The following is a 19,216-nucleotide window of genomic DNA, read 5'->3' as shown; positions in this document are numbered from 1 at the left end:
TTATCTCAGTTAAACCTCATAAAAATCTTATGAGTCAGGTATAGTTCTTCTTGTTAGGAGGAAATTAGGGTTCAGTGAGAGCCATGACTCTGAGATGGCAGAGGTCCAGTACCCCTCCCGTGATGTCACAAAAAATATCCACACCTCCTTCAAGTCCTGCAATTGTGACTGAAAAACTCAACTTACCAGAATGTGGTCTGATCTTAAAGCTTGCAAACAAATGTTGTAAAGACAAGTACATATATATATATATAACACAAATATATTATGTGTGGGAATAAGTCAGGAAATACCAAGAAATAAGACTCTGTAGTTAGTGGGAATTTAAGGTTTTGGAATTTTATCTGAACTTCAGAGGAGATAAGGAGGTTAAAGAGGTTTCAAATTCCAGTTTTCCTTTCCAAAAAGATAACGTCTATCTATCTGATTGTCCATTCAGCCTCTACTTCTGCCTACAGGATACAAACCATTACGTACTAGAGGGGAACCCCATGCATTTGGCTCAATCCTAATTCTAAAGGAATATTCTGGTTACTTCACTGAAGCATCAAAGAGGCATTAAACTTTACAATTGATTCTCTAGCTCACTTCCTTCCAGTGGTGCTTCAGGAGTCAAAAGTGGGATTCTAGCAATAGCTGTCTCCTGAAAACTAGAGGAGAGTAAATAGACACCTTAGGGCTATATACAATTGCTGTGAATATTTTTTAAACTAATAATCTAGATTTGATTGATACACAGAAGCAAAGAGTTTTAAACTACCACCAACCTTTGTGGAAGATATAAGGCTTTATTTGGTTCCAGACTTTGGTCAGCAGGCTGAGTTTCAGACGGTTATAAGGTGAATTTGATACTAAATTTGCAAGGCACTGCAAAGTACAAGGAAAGCTCATCAATAGGCCTGATTAAGTCAGCACAAAGATAAAATTTTTATAACATTTAATTTAAAAAGAAAGTCTTCACACTTATCTGAAAATCACTATTTTTGCCATTTTTTAAAGGGGGAATAGCACTTATATTCTCAATGGTACAACTTAAAACTAAAAATAAAGGAGTAGTTTTAGTAAATCATTTATTTGGACATACAGAGATGGTAGGTAAGATCAAACAAGTAGGTTCAAATAGGACATCTTTAAATAAAATTACTACTTAGTTATATTCTTAAGTCACTTTTGGGCAATGTAAAACATTATACAAAATTAAAACAGAAAAATCCCCTCTGAAACCTACTGATAACTTGGCACATTTACCTTAATTATCTGAGTGAGGGTCTGTGAGGATGATTCGGCCATCAAAGCTAACAAAAGGCATCTGTGCAACTCTCTGATGCTGGAAGCAATCATTACAGAGAAGGGAGTAAAAGCCCTTCTGTGGTCACTGGTATCTTCAGCAACAGAAAGAAACTGCTTTGAGCCTTCCAAGATGGCAGATAAAACTTGCAGAGCACAGGCACGCGTCTGAAATTTCAGGATGATATACATCAGTTAGTTAAAAATCAGGAGTCAGATCCCCTTTTTTCTATATACATTTTGATTTTGCAAGTATTTAGAATCACTTTAATTAGAAGAATAAAGGCAATGGGATTATCCATCAGATCCTAAAAGTAGCCAGGAACTAGGCCACTTGCACCCCACATTAAAAAAAAAAAAATCTTGAATCACATTGCTGTTACAGGTTTTCTTACAGTAAGGATATACACCATAGTACAAAAACGTGAAATCATGAGAATAACTTAAAGATTAGAGGCCTCGTTTATTCAAACATAAGATCAACCGAAAAGAGATAGTCCATTAGGTAGGAAAAAAAATACAAATGTCTAGAGTTTGTTTCATATCAAAGTTCCTGAGGGTATTCATTCTGCTTTACATTTTATCCTGAAGCATCTTGGAGTGCTCAATGTTATTTAAATAGAGTATTAGGAACTGCGTAAATTCAACTTGGCAAACACCATTAGTAATCAAAATTTTTATAAACATCCTTAGGTGCAGGAAATGACATTGCCTGCAGTAAGAGTCTTTGATAATCAAAGAAAAGAATACCACTGACTCTGATCTTATGGGTGAAAAGGAAACATATACACCTTTGTCAATGGACTGCTGTATTTGTCAGGAAAAGTGTCACTGCATCAATGCATTTTCTTCATAAGGTTAAAATATTATTTTCAATTGATACTGTGATGATTTTGCAGCATCAAAAATCAAAAAAGAGAAAAGAAATTTAAAGAAAAAATGGCAATTTAACCAAAGTGAAATGTAAGGGACGATAATATAAAATAATACTATCCCCTGTTTGGGCAGCTCACCCACAAATGCCAATTATACATTCTGTCCGATTTTTAAAAAAGAGGGAATCAACATTATAATTCTAGGATCAAATCTAAATATTCAACATGAAGCATATTGGAATTTGGTGTGAAAAATCTTCACATCAGAAAATCTTCAATTATATTATTTCCAAGTAACCAAGGAATAAATCATTTCTGCATGTCTTTTGTAAAGTGGAGTCATAAACAGAAAACTAAAGAGTTATTGCTTTAAGAACAAATTTAACAAAAGAACAAGACAAACAAATGAGAAACAGGAACTCATAGACACAGACAATAGTTTAGTGGTTACCAGAGGGTAAGGATGGTTGGGGGGAGGGAGCAGAGGGTAAGGGGGATCAAATACATGGTGATGGAAGGAGAACTGACTCTGGGTAGTGAACACACAATGGGATTTATAGATGATGTAATATAGAATTGTACACCTGAAATCTATGTAATTTCACTAACAAATGTCACCCCAATAAATTAAAAATAAATAAATTTTAAAAAAAGAACAAATTTGTAGCAAAGCAGTATGACTCTTTGGAATTAAGCACAATCACTTAGGAAGTTGATAATGTATTAGGAAATAGCGTGAGAGAGAGCGAGAGAGCACACGAGCGCTAGCAGGCTCGTGCTTAAATCAGCTGATGCAAGAAGAACTTAGGGGCGGGCAAACTTCTATAGTAAAGGGCCAGTAGTACATAGTTTATATTTTATAATTTATAGACCACAGAGTCCCTGGAGCAACCACTCAACTCTGCCAGGGTAGCACAGTTACTATGTAAAGGAATAAATGTGACGAGGTTCCAATAAAATTTTACTTGTGGACAATGAAATCTGAATTTCATGTAACTTTCACATGTCATGAAATATTACCCTTCTTCTTGTTTAAAAAAAAAATTTAAAAACATCAAAACCATTCTTAGCTCATGGGTCATACAAAAACAGGTAGTGAGCCAGATTTGGCCCACAGGCCATAATTTGCCAACCCCTGATTAGATGGCTGGCTGGTCTGAATTGAAAAAGGTAGATGTTATGCTAAACCTCCATTTCTTTAGAAGATAATTTTGAAAAATCACAATTCCAACAGCTCACAAAGTAAAATTAAAAACCAAGCTGTGAAAGAAATGAATTGGTACTCAAAAATCAAAACTGTTCAGGTCAATTAACTTTGGTACCCTAAGAAGGAAAAAGCATTCATGACTATGACAGATGAAAACAAAAGGAATGTCACTAAAATTGGTTATTTTTCACCACTGCGGTATAAAATCTATACAGAAATGTGACACTATATCGAATTATACTTCTCATAGCTCTGATGTAATTTCTTTTAAACCCTCTTTGTCTTTTGTGTTATAAAATGCTAGTTATGACACTGAATCCAGTTCAAGTGCAGCTTCATTTATTCTTATATCAATATTTAATATACTGTTTACAGTTTTAATCAGCATTTTCAGCAGAAATTACTGATGTGTAAGCAAACCATTAGAGGTGCAGCTCTCCAGAGCAGTCATTTTCTTGATTAAGTTTTTATTGTCTGAATATTTACAATGATGGAGGAAAGACTTTTCAGTCTTATAGAAACCAGGGTGCTCAGTTTCACCGCCTCAGGCACAAAGCCTCGCTCAAAGGCACAGAAACAGGAAAGCACTTCTCCTTTTTACTTCTTAAGAATGTAGCTGAAATGTCTGCTAAGGTAGCTCCGTCCAGCCTTATTTTTTCCTCTTTTATGTATGTTTGGTCTCAGAATATTTCTGGGAGGGTGGTAAAGAAGTCACTCCTGGGAATGGGTACCACGGAGGTTTCATTGTAGGGCATCTGGTTGTTTTCTTCTTTGGCTTTGTCCAAGTACTAATGGTTCTTCACTCATGTTCAGGGTTAATTTCACTGGATCATGCTCCCAAAGTTGGTTGCCTTTTAGGTGGAGGCATTGGAACATTGCGTCAGGGTCTCTACTTCAGAGATATCCAAGCAAAGGTCATCTGTTCTTGGTTGGCCATTGAGAGAAAACCTGATTATCTAGCACTCCATGACAGTTAAAAATTCCAACCCTTTTTTCTCTTTCCTAATTATGCTATCTATTATCTAGATTTTGATTTGCTTCCACATTTCATAGCTATCTAAAAGAGAAATAAATAATCATCATGGAATTTGAAAATCAGGACAATTCTCAAAGTACCAAGAGGAAGGTTTGTCCTATAGTTTAGTTTGTTCCTTAGATCAAATCTTGTTGCTGTATCTACATAATCTACCTTTGTAACTCCTAAGGAAATCATATAGAAGAAATTCTTAAATTAGTTGCATTATTTTATTGATTGTAATGTGCTGCCTGGAAACACGGGATGTGCTTTCTGAAGCACATTTCCAACATGTAAACACGTGACAAGTTCCCAAATTGCCAAATCCTAAAGGAAATTTCTAAGTTTTCTCCTTTTTAATGAGCCATTCTAGTTTCATATTCCAATTTCCTGAAAGTTATCTCTGTTAATGTTGGTGCTCTGATTGGAAGAGTCCAATCATCTTTCCTTCTGTCCATTTCTCTCTGGAAAATTTCTCAGTGTATCAGTGAAAATCGCGCTTCCAGTTGACCTACAATAGGTCATATCAGAGCTGCCACGACCTCCAAGGATCATCACTGTGCATTTCAATGACAAGATACACTATTTTTGTCTTGTCGTGTTTCATCCTGGCTAAGAGAAACTTCAGTCACCCAGCTCCATCCTCAGTGAGCACCTAAGAAGAGAACCACACAGCCTTTCCATAGGGCTGCACCTTTTAATCTAGCTCTGATCAATCCATTCCAATTACATGAACCAATACTTTTAAGTTTGTGCACAACTTTCCAGAAGTCTTTATAAAAAGCCTCTCACAATGACATCATCTTCTAAAACACTTTCACATGTGTCTTGGTGCATAATTCATTACGCTATGGACAGTTTGCAAAGGTATGCTCCAAGCCTCATTGCATACAATAACCACTACACTTATTTACACCCTTCCACCTTAATATCTGCTAAAAATCGACTGAGTATAATCATTGCCATTACACTGAACTGGTGAATTTTAATCATTATTATGATCTTTTAAAAATCCTCTTTAAGAATGATGACTGGTTCTCCAGGATCTTCACTGGACCTGGGACATCTCCCAAAAGGAAGTTCTGTATTTTTTTCTTTTTTTTTTTTACTCATCACATTTCTTGTATTCACTGAAGTTAAACAGCAAAAACATATCTAAAAGGTACTCAAATCAAGGAGGCAGTATGTGAAATTTCTCATGGCACTCTAAGTCAAATGCAAACATTTAAAAAATATAAAGAAATAGACATCATGAACATTATTTCAATCCACTTTCATCAGAAATGACCTCAGACCTCTCGTATCCCAAACTCACACGTCCCACATCCCCTCAGCTGCAGTGCAGGTGGTTTATGTGGCCTGCTAACTGCTCCATGACACCATCTCCTTGGCTAGTGTGGCAGCTCCCCTCAGCTAGTGGGCCTTTAAACAAATATATATACATGTATTTTAACCTTTATAGCAGTTTTCCTTTCAATTATTAGAATGGCTTCATGACTGATTTGTATCTGTCCTCCCAGATTCTCATTTGCTATTGATTCAGTCAATCTGAACAATTTCTATGGGTTTAACTACTTAGGATATTGGGTATTTAAAATAACCTACAAGGCATTTTTTGTGTGTGTGTATAACTGAAGTTAACTTAACTATATGACCCTGTAAAAGCTTTTGAAGGGTCATATAGAAGTTTTCTTATATAGTAATGAGGTATTTAAGGAGATGATCATAGGGAGTTCCAGTGTATTGCTAGCCCTTCTCTTTCTTTTTAAGGGAAATATCTTACAAATAAAGGAATAATACTATTGGCCTAAATAAAACTATCCACTTTGAAAGGAATACAATATCCTATACTTCCATAGAACATCACAAGGGTTTTTCTAAGCCTTACACATCCTTCATAACTATTATGTACCATGATATTCCACTGAGATTTAAGTCATTTCTTATATTTTTCCTACTACAAATACCATAGTAATCAACGTTTTCGTAAAAGAGAGAGAAACACAGCTGCTTCGGGACAGCTTAAAGGGGACAACAAAGCAATTACTTAGTGCACTCTGCTTCAAGCAGGACCTGGGGCAGGAGGTGACCTCAGTGGGATCTCTCTCAACCCGTTGCTCACATAAGCCCATTTCCTATCCTGCCCATCTAGTGGTTCTCAAGTCAGGACTTAGGGTGGTATCAGTAAGAGCTGTGTTCAGATAAAATTGGATAGGGTGAGAAAACAACAAAGATGTGTAGTTTTTTCTTCCTAGCATAACGCTTAGAATTTAAATGCTCTTACCTTTGGGGAAGGATCTTTTAATGTAAGAGTCATCAAGGAAACAGACTGTGGGCTTCCGAGCTCAGGTGTATCAGGAACAAAGGCTGACCAGTAGCCATAAAGAACTTTTTTTTCTATTGATTTTATAGTAGAAAGAAAACAAGCTAATGCTCCTTGGCGAACTTTGGCTTGGTAAGACCTTTAATAACCAAGAGAAGGAAAAAAAAGTCTTTTAGTAGTTTTTAAATATATAAGCAGGAAATACTATTTATTTCAGCCAACTCAAATAATACATTGAGAAATTCAACATTCTGAATAAATCTTAAAGATACCAACATGATATTTAAAAAAATTATTTTTCAAAATACAGAATATGTTAAAGCAATTTGTTTATATAACAAGTTAATGAAATCGACAATTAATAAAACACAACTAGCCAGAGAATAAGAGGGCAGCATTTTGATGTCAGGAAACGAGTGTTAGATACAGATATGAGACACTGCAGAGTAGCCATCCATCCAACAAACATGTACCGAGTATCCTCGTGTATGTGCCAGGCATTGTGGTGAGGGTGGCAGACACGACTAGCTTATTAATGGCAGAGACGGACAGTTGAAGAAACAACAACACATTATGACCAACACTAGGGCAGAGGTAGGGAGAAGGGTCACATAGAAGAGGTACCTAAGCCAGAATGAGGGGGTCGGAAAAGGCTTCTCAGAAGATATGACTGCTAAGCTCATACTGAAGATGAGTGGTGATTAATGAGGCAAAAAGGCAAAAAAAAAAAAAAAAAAAAAGTGAAAGACTATTCCAGGCAGAGGAACAATACGTACAAAGGCAGACCAAGAGAACAAGGCAAAACGCAGAGTAATGCAAAGTCCCACATAAATGGGACTTTTTCAACTTAAGTCACATGCAGCAGTCATATAACTTAGCGAAGTTATAAAAATGTACATGCAACTTAGAATATAAGGCATAAAAATATAACAAAATACTACTACCTCATTTTACTCTGCATGCCTCCTTCAGCATCAGAATAGTCTGACTCACTGCTGCTGACCCTTTTCCAGCTGGAAGAACTGCAGGCTGAGGAGACTCGATCTGTTCCTGCAGCTCCACTTCCATCCAATGGGAAACTCTGGACACCCAGGGAGGAGACACACTGAGTGTTCCCCTCATACAGGTTCACTCTGCCCAAGCCAGTGACTGGGGCTGCTTCTCTTTCACCACTGGATTCTTCCTCTTCTTCCTCACCTGGCTGGATTTTCTTTGGTTTTACTTTTGATTTTTTCTTTTTATTCTGGTGGGAGGAGCAAATGAAAACGTACTTATGATGGCTATTTCAAAACAACTTTTAACTGACTTACTAGTACTTTCTCATTTGGTAATTACCAAGTATGTCCCCAACATGTAGTTGGAAGAGAGAAGAGAGAAAAGTGGCACTTACTTAGTACCCTATGTGTTAGGTACTATTCTGAGTGCTTACACATACCTTGTGAGACTATAAGAAGCAAGGCACCACTATGAAAAATGTGGGACAGAGCGAAACTTGGTTTTTGCCTGGGTGTACATTCTACCTCTATGACCCTGGGCAAATCGTTTAGCTTCTCTGGGCTTGCCCTTCCTCTTCTGTAAGTGTAAGGCTAATACCACAGCTACCTTGCACAGTTGTTGTGAAAGCATTGGGCCTTCTCAACTGGGGTTCCATAAGAGAATCAAATCTATAGAAAATGACTTGAGTGACTATTTTTCTCGGTTCTCCCCAAAAAGATACATAGTTAGTAACACCCTAGATGCACAAGAAAGACGTTACTCCATCACATACAATGCATGTTTTAAGACATTGGGGCTCTATAGATGCAGATACCAAGTAAAAGCCAGCTTTTCTCCTACTTCTTCCTTTCTGACATGCAAATATCTTTGGAATTGGTGCCCGCCTCCCCATTCTCAAAGTCCCTGACCTTGGGGCAGAAGGTCCTCATCACGTCTACCTTAGATTATTAATGTGGCTCCAGATTCAAACCCTTTACTTGGTACCACAGTGATTTCTCTGAAATGCAAACTGTATCACGTCACTCCGCTATAGATTATTTTTCAATGAATCTCCACCACCTATATGATAAAAGCCCAAATTCCTTGGCATACTATCTAAGACCCTTATAATCTGGCCTCTGCTACATACTTGCCCCAGCTCTCCCCTCCTCATGCCTGACAAGCTAGCCCTACTGGATGACAATGGGCTGCATGCATTCTCATTCTCTTCGTTATACACCTTTTGTCCCCTTGGAATAACACACTTTCCTTCCTTCGCTATACTCCTACTCATTCTTGAGACTCAGTTCAGCCACCACATCTTTTTAAAAGCCTTCTTACTCCTCAATTGGATTAGGTGTCCTGAATGTGTTCCCAAAGTACCATGTGAACATTCTGATAAAAGACATCATAACATTGCATTGTAGCTCCCCCAAACTCCTAAGAACAGTCCATTTCCTTAAATGCGTGGCACAATGTCTAGGATTGGCAAATGTACGGTAAATGTTGCATAAGTGACAGAATTCCTAATTATAAGCATTTGTATCAGGCATTACACTTCTATATGCAATACCTTGGCTATATATCTGTATATTCTAGCATCTCCAACAGAAACATGAGGGAGATGGCAGCTATCTGGAAAGGCTGGGCAATCTGGTGAACGTAAGGAGTGTGGAGATAGTGAGCTGACCGATAACGGGTTCTAATGGTCTAGAGAGGGGTTGGCAAATTACAGTCCAAAGGCCAACTCCAGCCCAGTGCACAGCCTGTTTCTCTAGTAAGTTTTACTGTAACACAGCCACATTCATTCGTTACACAGTGTCTATGGCTACTTTTGCATTAGGACATCAGAGTTGGCAGTTGCAACAGAGATCTGAAAGACCAGCAAGCCTTTCGCAGAAAAAGTTTGTTGACCTGTGATCTCGAGCATTTGAAGGATGAGGACGCTTGGCTTTGGGTGTAAAGCGAATGCCTATTTTCATAGCTGCCATGTGGCCTAGACATCTTAGGCGGGAGGGTAAGATACTCTAACTGATATTTTCATCACTGTGATGAATTCAAATTTACTATGCTAAAACCCCGAAATGGAATCAAATTCAAGGTGAGCCTTTGGCACAGTAGTGATGCATGTCACAGAAAACACGTAGCAAACAATTAAAAACGATCTGCAGCTTAAGTCTAAATAGACATAAATGTACCAGAGTTGGGCGAGAAGTGCTGGATTCTGATTGCTGCGGTTTGACAGGTGGCCGCCCATCATACTGAGGAAGCGGAGTGGGGTATAACACTTTGGGCATCTCTATGTTTACTCCAGGGAGTCCATGAAACATAGATTTCTAATGACGATGATTAAGGAAACACACACAAAAAACATAAATCAAAAACCGGAATCATTCATCATCTTCTAGATCAAACAGATTAATGTTTAGAAACTTAATTAAGGAAATAAAAAAATGAGACAGAAAATAGATGGCTTGAAGCTAGTTTAGGACTTAAGAGTTTAATCTCCTCCAGCCTCTCGCTGGAGGTCTGCTTTGGCCAGATCAGGTTAGGCTTGATTTTAGTTTATTTATTTACTGATTATTTTTATTTATTAAGTTAAAAAATGTACCCAACCAGTTTTATTCAATTATTATATCTATCTCTCTCTCTGTTTTTTTTTTACCAATCTATCATTTTTTTAGCTTACCCCTGTCCACATCTAGCTATCTCTCTATTTAGGAACAGAGGAAATAACACGGGGAAAGAATTAAAATTTTAATCATGATAAAACTAAGTCATCAAACATGGCTTTGATCTGAGGCCAGCACAAAGCTTCTTACTATTTCCTTGCTCAACTGAAGACAGCTGGGCCCCAGACAGGCTGACCTGACTTTCCCCCTGACTGGCAGCCTACTGACACACATCTTTTTTTTGTTTTGTTTTATTTTTTACTGTTAACTTCCCCCAATCTTTTTTATTTTTTCCAGTTTCAGGTGTACAAAACAACATAACGTTAAGACATTTCACCCTTCACAGAGTGATAACCTCCCCTCCCCCACTCTATTGCCCCTCTGCCACCGTATGTAGCTGTTACAATTCCATCGACAATTCCCTATGCTGTACTCCACATCCCGTGACTACACCTGACAAATGTCTTCATTGGCCTGCCTACTGCATGGGGCAAGAGCCAAGGAGAAACCCTGGTTCTTCTTTCAAGAGCAAGAAGGTTCAATGTAATCCAAAATTATCTACAGATCATACCTCATAACCTATTCCCTTCCAAAGTTAAAATTCACAGATGAAATTTTAGAATTTTGATACATTTACTAAAGCAAGGCTTGTTGTTTTCAGTTCATTTTAAGTATGCTTGAATATGAACATTTTATTCTTCTCTCTTAAAATATAATACCCTAAAGCTAGCCTTGGAGTGATCATGTAAAGTGGTCCTTATGCCTGGGGTTTAAATAGGAAAGACACTAGCCATTATAAGGATGTGGGGTTTAAACAGACAATGCCTTACCTTTAGCACAGCTAGGAGAGCTCCAAGTTCATCAGTCTGTGTCAGTTTCATCTTCCCACCATTTAGAAGAGATTGTATACCTTTTAATGCATTTTGCAACAACTAGGGGGAAAAAGGAGACCAAGTTAAAAGGTAAATGAAATTTGGTTGTCTAGGCATCAACTTTCTAGCACCATTTAGGATAGAGGAGAAAGTTTTTAGATGATGATGAAAAAAACCTTCAGACAGGGGTGGGGAAGCAGAGCTGAAGATCCAAGAGAAGAGATCTTCTCTTCTAACTTCTACTAATTATTGAATAAGAGTGGTCTTATCAGACATGTTTATAAACCAGCATGTACAAATGGCAAGTAAGAAAAAAAGAAGATCTGTTTAGTGGGAAGAATGCAACAGGAATGAAAAAAATGGAGGCAGAGATCAGAGGCGGGAAATCTCTATAATGCAGCAACCTCAGCAACTCTTAGAGGCAAAGAAACGTAAGTGGAGACAGGTTTCTAGAGGGCAATTCTGATCAAGATTGATTTTCTGACTCAGTAATCTCATTTCTAGGATTCTGTCCTTAATAAATACTCCCCACATGGAGAGGATATGAACTTATAGCCTTGTTTGAAACAGTGGGAACACAGAAAAGAACTTCAATTTCCATCAATTATGACAAAGAATATGTAAGAAGCTAAACCTTGGCTACATGTGAAACTCAACTATAATAATTGCATGCACTTTGGCAAGCTCTCTAGATGTTTTATTTCATGTACTACTCATAAGACCCCTACAAGGCAGTTATATCATTTTTCCCATTTCAGAGATGAGGAATATGGAGGCTCAAGAAGTTAAGGCCCAAGGTCTCCCAGCAACAGAGTTAGAAAACATGACGTATGACAACAGGTACTGAAAAGAGGTCTAAGAAAAAAAAAAAAAAAAATGAAAAGAGGTCTAAGAGGTATTAAGCTTAAAAAGGAAAGTAGTAAAACAGCATATTTAATATCATCCCATTTAAAAATTATAAATATGATCATTTACATATAGGAAAAAAGTGGGGGCATGTAGAACAAATTATTTCCAGCGCTTATATCTGAGCAGAGAACTATAAAGAACTTGCGCAATGTTAATCTGTAACTTTTGAAATGTGCTACTCAGAATTTAAAACATGTTAACAAATTGTCATATCTGCATCAGAGTTACAAAAAAATGAAACAAAATATTACAGATATTGTAGAATCTACTCCTTACCCTTCTATCTAAAAAACAGTCGCTAGTCTAAATTTGTATTGCTTTTACAGTCAGGAGGAGGAAAAAATTTTCTTTAAAAACCTAAAATTGCAAAACAATAACAACGGCTAAACAAAACAAACAAAACAGTTTCTTGTAATTTAAACCTCAAAGGCATGACTTTAGTCGAGGTTACCAACATTCCACTTCTGCCTGTATCTCTAGATAAAACGAATACAGCAACCAAATTAAACATTTTGGTAACAGCTTCTGTTGCACTGCTGCTTCTAGACACATCTCTAATATTCACAAGAGCAGTGGTGGTCCCACCTACCATACAATATGTGATATCATCCATGTCAGACAATTTTGGAGACTGTAAAGTGGTCAAGAAGGCTTGGAAGCAGACATTCTGGTAGGTCTCCTCCAAGTACGGCTGTCCTGGTACACTAAAACTCGTAACAGAGAAAGCAACTCAGACTTGGTCTCCTTCGAAATGGGGCTTGCAAAAGAATAAGAATTAAAGGTAGCAGTAATATAGACTAACGTAATATAGAGTTGGAATATACCCTTGAATGAAACTCCATTATGGGAGACTGTGCGCTTTGGTTAATTAATTACTGCTGTGGGACAGGCTTGAGACTGGAATGAATAGGAAGAAGGAAAAATGGTTTTCATAGGGAAAAGTTACAGAATTTTGTAGTGGAATAAGTATGGAGAAAGAGAAACCTTATTTAGTTCTACTTTTCAGTTCTTTGAGGGAAATAATGCAGACAGGTCCTGTCGAGCCAGAGTCATAGCTGAACCTGCCTTCCTAGTCACTGAACAACAATGCAATGTAGAGAGAGATTATCATCCATCAGTGCAAGTTTGTGCTGCTCATTTTCTTAGAAGAAATTGGCCTTGACACATAAATCTCACCAAAGTTTAAATTCCTATGCATATATCCTTCTAAAAGACTGAATAAGGTTAGAATTCATACCAACAGGAAACAAAACTTTGGCATTCTGCACATATATCACTTTTCCTGTATTTTAGGGATAAGGTCCAAGTCTATTTTTCCTTCATTTCTTTGCAAGTTTTCTTTATAAGCAATACTAAAATTAAAAAATGAACATATAAGATGATCTTATTAGCAAAGAACATGGGAAACACAAAGTAGGTTATTTTTCTAAGTTGGCTCTGGGTTCAGACAGATGGAACCAGCTCCAAAGAGTCCATGAGAGGCCCTGTCTTATTACACTTGGGAAACCTGATTGGATCTACATACCTGAGACATAAGTTTGCCATACAATGCACCGCAGCTCTCCTAACTTCTGGGTCAGACTGAGTCGAGTCACTCAACTTCATCAAGAGTCCGCTCTTGCCTAGTAAGTCTGGGAGGTACTAAAACAAAGTAACAGCCAATGTTGGTCAAAGAACAGCTTCTGGAAAATACCACTCTTTAGACAGATTTCATTTTTTTTAACTAAAGGGCAGTTAAGTACCAAAAAATTAGCTGCTAGGTAACTCTTTCAGATAGGCACGCAAAGATATGCCAAAAAACATCAGTGAGGATCGTCATTCCCAGCCGAGGGAGGTGCAGACGCTCTTCAGTCTTGGCTGAAGGGTAGTGATGATAATAATAATAATGGTTAATATTTACCGAGTGCCAAGCACTTTATACGTGTTATCTCACTTCATCCTCAGAGGAACTATTTTACACATGAGAAAACAATGCTTAGAGTGATTGAGTTAGGGTTGTTCAAAGTGACACATCTAATTAATGACAGGACAGAAACCTGAACACAGGCCAGTTGGTTCAGAGCCTGTGCTCCTAAATGAAAGACAACACAGTTTAAACTACCTTTTGACATTTGGAGCCATTGCAGTAAACCAGAGCTGCCAGGGCTTGAAGAATTTTCACGTGTGTCCAGGAGCTGCACTGTTGAAGAGCAGAAATCGTATAGGCCAACAGGAAATCCAGGTTCTGTTCATCAACAATTACCTATCAACAGAGGAAAAAATACATGTGATCTAACTTCTAAAAAATTTTTTTATTCTTTCCAGACAGGTATGCTCATCTGAATCAAGCTGTGTAAGAGAGTGCCTGTGTGCCCATCTTTTTTGTGTCAAAAAGATCAGTTCTAAAGGCCTTGAAAGTTCGAGCAAGACAGAGACTTCTCCTTGCCCAAGGCCCTCGTTCACTTCTTCCCCTTTACTCCTTCACTCAAAATAGAACCTGGCAACTTTTCCTTGAACTAACCAGACACTGGCAGCTGTAAGTACACAGATACGTAAGACTCAATCCACTAAAATTTTTTAATTCAACTAAATTGCCTTATACATAGTAAACACTCAACAAATGCATTGTAAATAAATATGTCTACTAAATTCCTATGTCTCTAACATAATAGGGTGAATACAAAGGGAGAGATGGCATATCCTTATCCTCAAGTTGTTTATAATCTTGTTGGGAAAAAGTGGGCTAACCAACTCACAGACAATTGACATAAACTGTCATCAAATGCTAGAGAGTTGGTTAAGGGCTATAGATGCCATAGGTGATTAGAAACTATTCCAATTGCCAGTGTTACAAAGATGATATACCTGAGAATAGTAAACGTTCAGAAGCTATCACATCAGTTTGAAAAATTCTACACTTGAAAATAGCTTTACTGCATTTAGGAAGTCACATGTAACAGACACTGTTGGTCCCTACCAGCATTTACCTCCTCTTGCTGGCAGAGTAGATTTTATTTGGGTGCCCTCCTCTCCGACATGAGACCTAAGGGTAAATCCTAATTAGTCTAAGACAGTGGTTCTCTTGTCCCCCAGGGAACATCTGGCAATGTCTGTAGACACTTTTCATTGTCACAATTGGAGGGGTGCTACTGGCATCCAGTGGAGAGAAGCCAAGGATTCTGCTAAACATCCACAGGACAGTCCCCTCTACCCCAAACAAAGAATTACCCAATCCAAAATACCAACAGTGCTGCACATTGTAAAATACCAACAGTGCTGCACATTGTAATCATCTAGGAAGCTTAAGCCCTTCAGGTGATTCCAAGGTGCAGCCAAGGTGGAAACCTCCAGTTTAAGCCACTCATGGTAATACCATGCCTATGATCAAACCGGTCTAGAAGGGCTGTAAGATGACCTAGGTCTCCCCAGCCAGATATCAGGGGAGGTCTGCTGGAGAGTCTATGGGACAAATTTCCTCATTCTTAAATAAAAAGACATAAAATCATCAGTTATTTTGCTTCTGCTGGGTATTCTTTATTTTGCATGGGATGCCTAGGATTGAAGCAGCCATCCCAGGACTGTGAGAGATGCTGGCGAACGATAACCCCCCATTCTGCAGATAGCAGAATGGAAAGATGTCAGCAATCCTCTTATTTTTAAGTGCCCCTAGAGCTGCCTCCCTTGTAATGCGATGTAATGCGATGTAATTTTTTAAAAAAAAATTGTTTTGCTACTCTGGATTGTTTTTTCTGTTTCTTTTGGCCAGCAGCACCCTAGATTACGTAATGCTAATAGATAAGTTTTCTGCGAACTGCACTCACCTACTCATGTGGTATCCTATGGTTAACAGCCTTAATTTTTTTTTAACTATTTTTAAAAAGACAACAGATTTATTTAGCAAGTTGGAAAAGGTTCTGGAGAAAAGGGAGCTATAGTAAGACCTTGATATAAATAAAGGAGTCTTTTTATCTAGGGTCCTCTGGCTCCCAAGCTACTTCTCATGTTCTCTGAAAACCAAAAGTAGACCACAAAAATGGTAGCTTTAGGAAAGAGGAAGGAAACAATATTGGTAGGAAAGAAATAGGGGATTATTTCAATTTATTCTTAGCTATATCTTGGCCACATACATTTTTCAACAAAAATTCTAAGAGTTGGGGGCCTAAATGATACTGGTTTCTTGAACCAGACAAAAAGGAATACCTCTAATAGAGAAACTTCTAGAATTGTGCAGAATTTTTTTTTTTGGTCTGTTTGTTTTGATATCATTCTTGGTGGGCATTTGCTTTTTCTATAGCTTCTCAAAAGACCGGCCTATCATACCTATCACAGATGAAGTATTTCAAAGGTACTTATTCTCAAACTTCATGATCTGAATTCTAAAGTTACAAAAATGATTACCTGTAATGTGTTAAGTAAATGGTGGATAAGCTGAGACACTTTGCTGACAAGATGATTCTGATTAACAGGCACCAGTCGGCAAGCTTGGACAAGAAGCGTACTGACATCCTACAAAAAAAATAAATTTAAGACAATGGAAAGGTGATATACCTATTAGTTAAAGTGAAAACGCCCCCACCCCCAAAAAAAAGCACAGCCAAATGGGAAAATAAAAGTGAATGTTCACAAATTGGGGAAAGATAAAATTTGAGAAAGTAGGGGGGAAAATAAAATGACAGCACAAAAATAGGATGTGCCAAAAAAATAGAAGAAAAAGAATCAATATGATTTTTGTCAGGCTAAAGACTCGAGAATCTTTACATATGCAGAGACAGTACAATTAAATAACGAAAGAAAGGCTTCCATAATATTAAGAAATACACTTAGTTAAAAATACCAAAAAGTAGCAAACCAGATTTTCAATGCTAGTGGGAAAAATCAGAAATGATGCTAGGATGAATTTAATGTAAAATTAGAAAATTCTGGGGGGGGGGGAGGAAGGAACCTATTTGCAAGTAATACTATTCATTTATTCATTGATGTTATTGAATGAAAAGGCTCTGAGCACCTACTATGTGCCAGGTAGTACGCTAGTTCTTTGTGCTCCAAAGGTAAACAAACCTATTTCTGAACCTCCAAAAGCTCACAATCTAGTGAGAGAGACAGAAATATTCACAAATACTTAAAGTGAATTAAGTGCTGAAAGAATTAAGTATAAACTCTGGGGGAATGGTAATTAGGGAAATCTCATAAAGGTGATTTTCAAGCAGAATCTGGAATTATTTGAAGGATGAGTTAAAATCTGCAGATAGACAAGGCACTGAAAGACATTGCAAGCAAAGGAAATGGAATGTGCAAAGACTTGGAATACTAATAGGTGTAAAACACCAGTAGGTGCTTGGGGAACAGTAAGTTTTAAATGACTGCACACAAGGCACAAAAGAAGTTTCAGGATGGGAAAGTAGAAAGGCACATATTTTTGGTGCAAAAAATATCAAATTATACAAATAAAAGTCCCCAATTACTCCCTCAAATCCACTCCGCTCCCTAGTGACACACACTAGTATTGTGTTGTGCACTCTTTCTATCTACAAACATACACACATTTTTAAACCTCCCCACCCTATATTGGTCTGTATGAATTGTGCTGTAACTTGCTTTGACCACTTACCAATATGTTTTGAAGTTCTTCCCAAATCAAAGTTTTACTTTTCTAATCAGACTTTTTTCCCCCCTAAAGAAAAGATTAACTCTGGTAGTAGAGCAAAGGATGGTTTGGAGAAGGGCTGGACTGGAGGCAGGAGATAATTTAGAAGAGAACAGTGGAATAGTCCAAGAAAGAGTCAGCTTGCCTGAGGCCCTAAGGCATTGGCGATGGGAACAGAGACGACAGCAGGGACTGAGAAATACTTATGAGCTAGATGCAAAAGAATACGGATTGGATAGCATTTGAAAGGAAGGAAAGGCGAAGAACTAGGTCGTGCCTGTGCGTTGGCAAACCGCATGTGCACATTTGTGTGCGCAGGAGAACAGAACCGGTTGGGGTTCTCATTTTTAGGAACTGTCAAGGTTGAGGTGCCTGTGAGCACCAGCAGGCAGTGGTATGACTGGGTCAAGAGTTCAGGGAAGTCAGTAGGTAGTATCCAAGCCTGAGGTGTGTGAACACCATTACTCAAAGTCAGAATGCTTCCAAAGAGGAGGCAGTGGGCAGAGCGAGCATGGAGGGACGGCCAACAGCAAACTGTGCGACAGACTTCAGTGCCAATTCCAGCTCTGCCTTCTGCCAGCAACATGCCATTGGATTTTTATGAGCTTCCGTGTGTGTATCAGTAAAACAGACCTCGTAATACCCACGTTCTAGGTTTCCTGGGACTGTGAACGGGTTAAGTACAGTACGTGCTCCGCGTGCCCGACACTTAACAGTAGCGGTGAATTTTACACACAAAGGATTCTGCATGCATGGAGTGGAGCAAGAGGACAGGAAGCTGGTACCAGAGAGGACACCTGTGTCGACATCACAGCAGAAGCCAAGTTGGGTTATGAAAGATGCGAGTTTGCAAAGAACCGCAGGGTCTTCCAGGTAGAAGAGGAAAGAGAGCCACGGTCGGCGGCAGCGAACGAGCCTGGAACCAAGGAACGCGCAGTGGAGGTGAGAAAAGCCGGAGAGGCAGGCGGAAGTACCCGCGAGGCTCCCAGAAGGGTGGGCACCGGCCCGCAGGCGCAGCTGGGGTCCTCCCGGCCCCGCGCGCCGCCTACCTCCGGGGCCACGCCGCCGCCCTCGCTGTAGTTCTCGGAGATGAGCTGGTCTAAGAGCAGGTGGATCTCGGTGCGGGCGGAGCTACTGTCATCCGGCCGCAGGGCGCAGAGCCTGGCCGACAGGCGGCGGAACCCCCTGCCCTGCTCGCCAGGGCGCTCCAGCGGCAACTCCCGCGGCGGCCCGCCCAGCAGGGAGCCCACGACTTGCACCGTCGCCATCTTTCCTACGTAGACCAGGGAAACACTTCCGGGGCATCCCTGTCTCCGCGCGCCACTGCCGGAAATGCCTTCCTGGAACCAGAACCTGATGCCAGAGGGTTCCAAGGCCAAGGAGGCCGGCTCCTCCGGCTGCGGCCCTGCAAATACTCGTCAGGAATTGGCTTGGAGACTTGTTCGCCGCCCCCCTTTT

At 39.0% G+C, this 19,216-nt stretch overlaps 1 protein-coding gene across 7 annotated transcripts in view; it reads right to left on the bottom strand.

Annotated features, from left to right (window-relative positions):
* HEATR6 (HEAT repeat containing 6) overlaps nt 1–19,216 on the bottom strand; it is a 31,063-nt gene extending 11,847 nt beyond the window's left edge. For 2 of the 7 annotated variants that reach the window (XM_081028131.1, XM_081028132.1), the window contains exons 1-11: nt 18,808–19,160; nt 16,513–16,620; nt 14,237–14,377; nt 13,661–13,776; nt 12,725–12,845; nt 11,185–11,286; nt 9,881–10,018; nt 7,652–7,950; nt 6,669–6,846; nt 1,249–1,455; nt 768–867 (exon numbers count right to left, since the gene is read on the bottom strand). In XM_081028131.1, the coding sequence (XP_080884257.1) occupies nt 768–867; nt 1,249–1,455; nt 6,669–6,846; nt 7,652–7,950; nt 9,881–10,018; nt 11,185–11,286; nt 12,725–12,845; nt 13,661–13,776; nt 14,237–14,377; nt 16,513–16,620; nt 18,808–19,026 (1,729 nt within the window). In that variant the 5' untranslated portion in view covers nt 19,027–19,160. Of the gene's footprint in view, nt 1–767; nt 868–1,248; nt 1,456–6,668; nt 6,847–7,651; nt 7,951–9,880; nt 10,019–11,184; nt 11,287–12,724; nt 12,846–13,660; nt 13,777–14,236; nt 14,378–16,512; nt 16,621–17,722; nt 18,696–18,807 lie in introns of those variants that run through there. The other 5 variants (XM_081028135.1, XM_081028136.1, XM_081028133.1 and 2 more) reach the window with 5 other exon arrangements.

This window comes from Rhinolophus hipposideros (genome assembly GCF_964194185.1).
Source record: "Rhinolophus hipposideros genome assembly, chromosome: 20".
NCBI classification, from domain to species: Eukaryota; Metazoa; Chordata; class Mammalia; order Chiroptera; family Rhinolophidae; genus Rhinolophus; species Rhinolophus hipposideros.
Note: the sequence above shows the minus strand (reverse complement) of the source record. Positions and strands in the feature narration are given on the sequence as shown.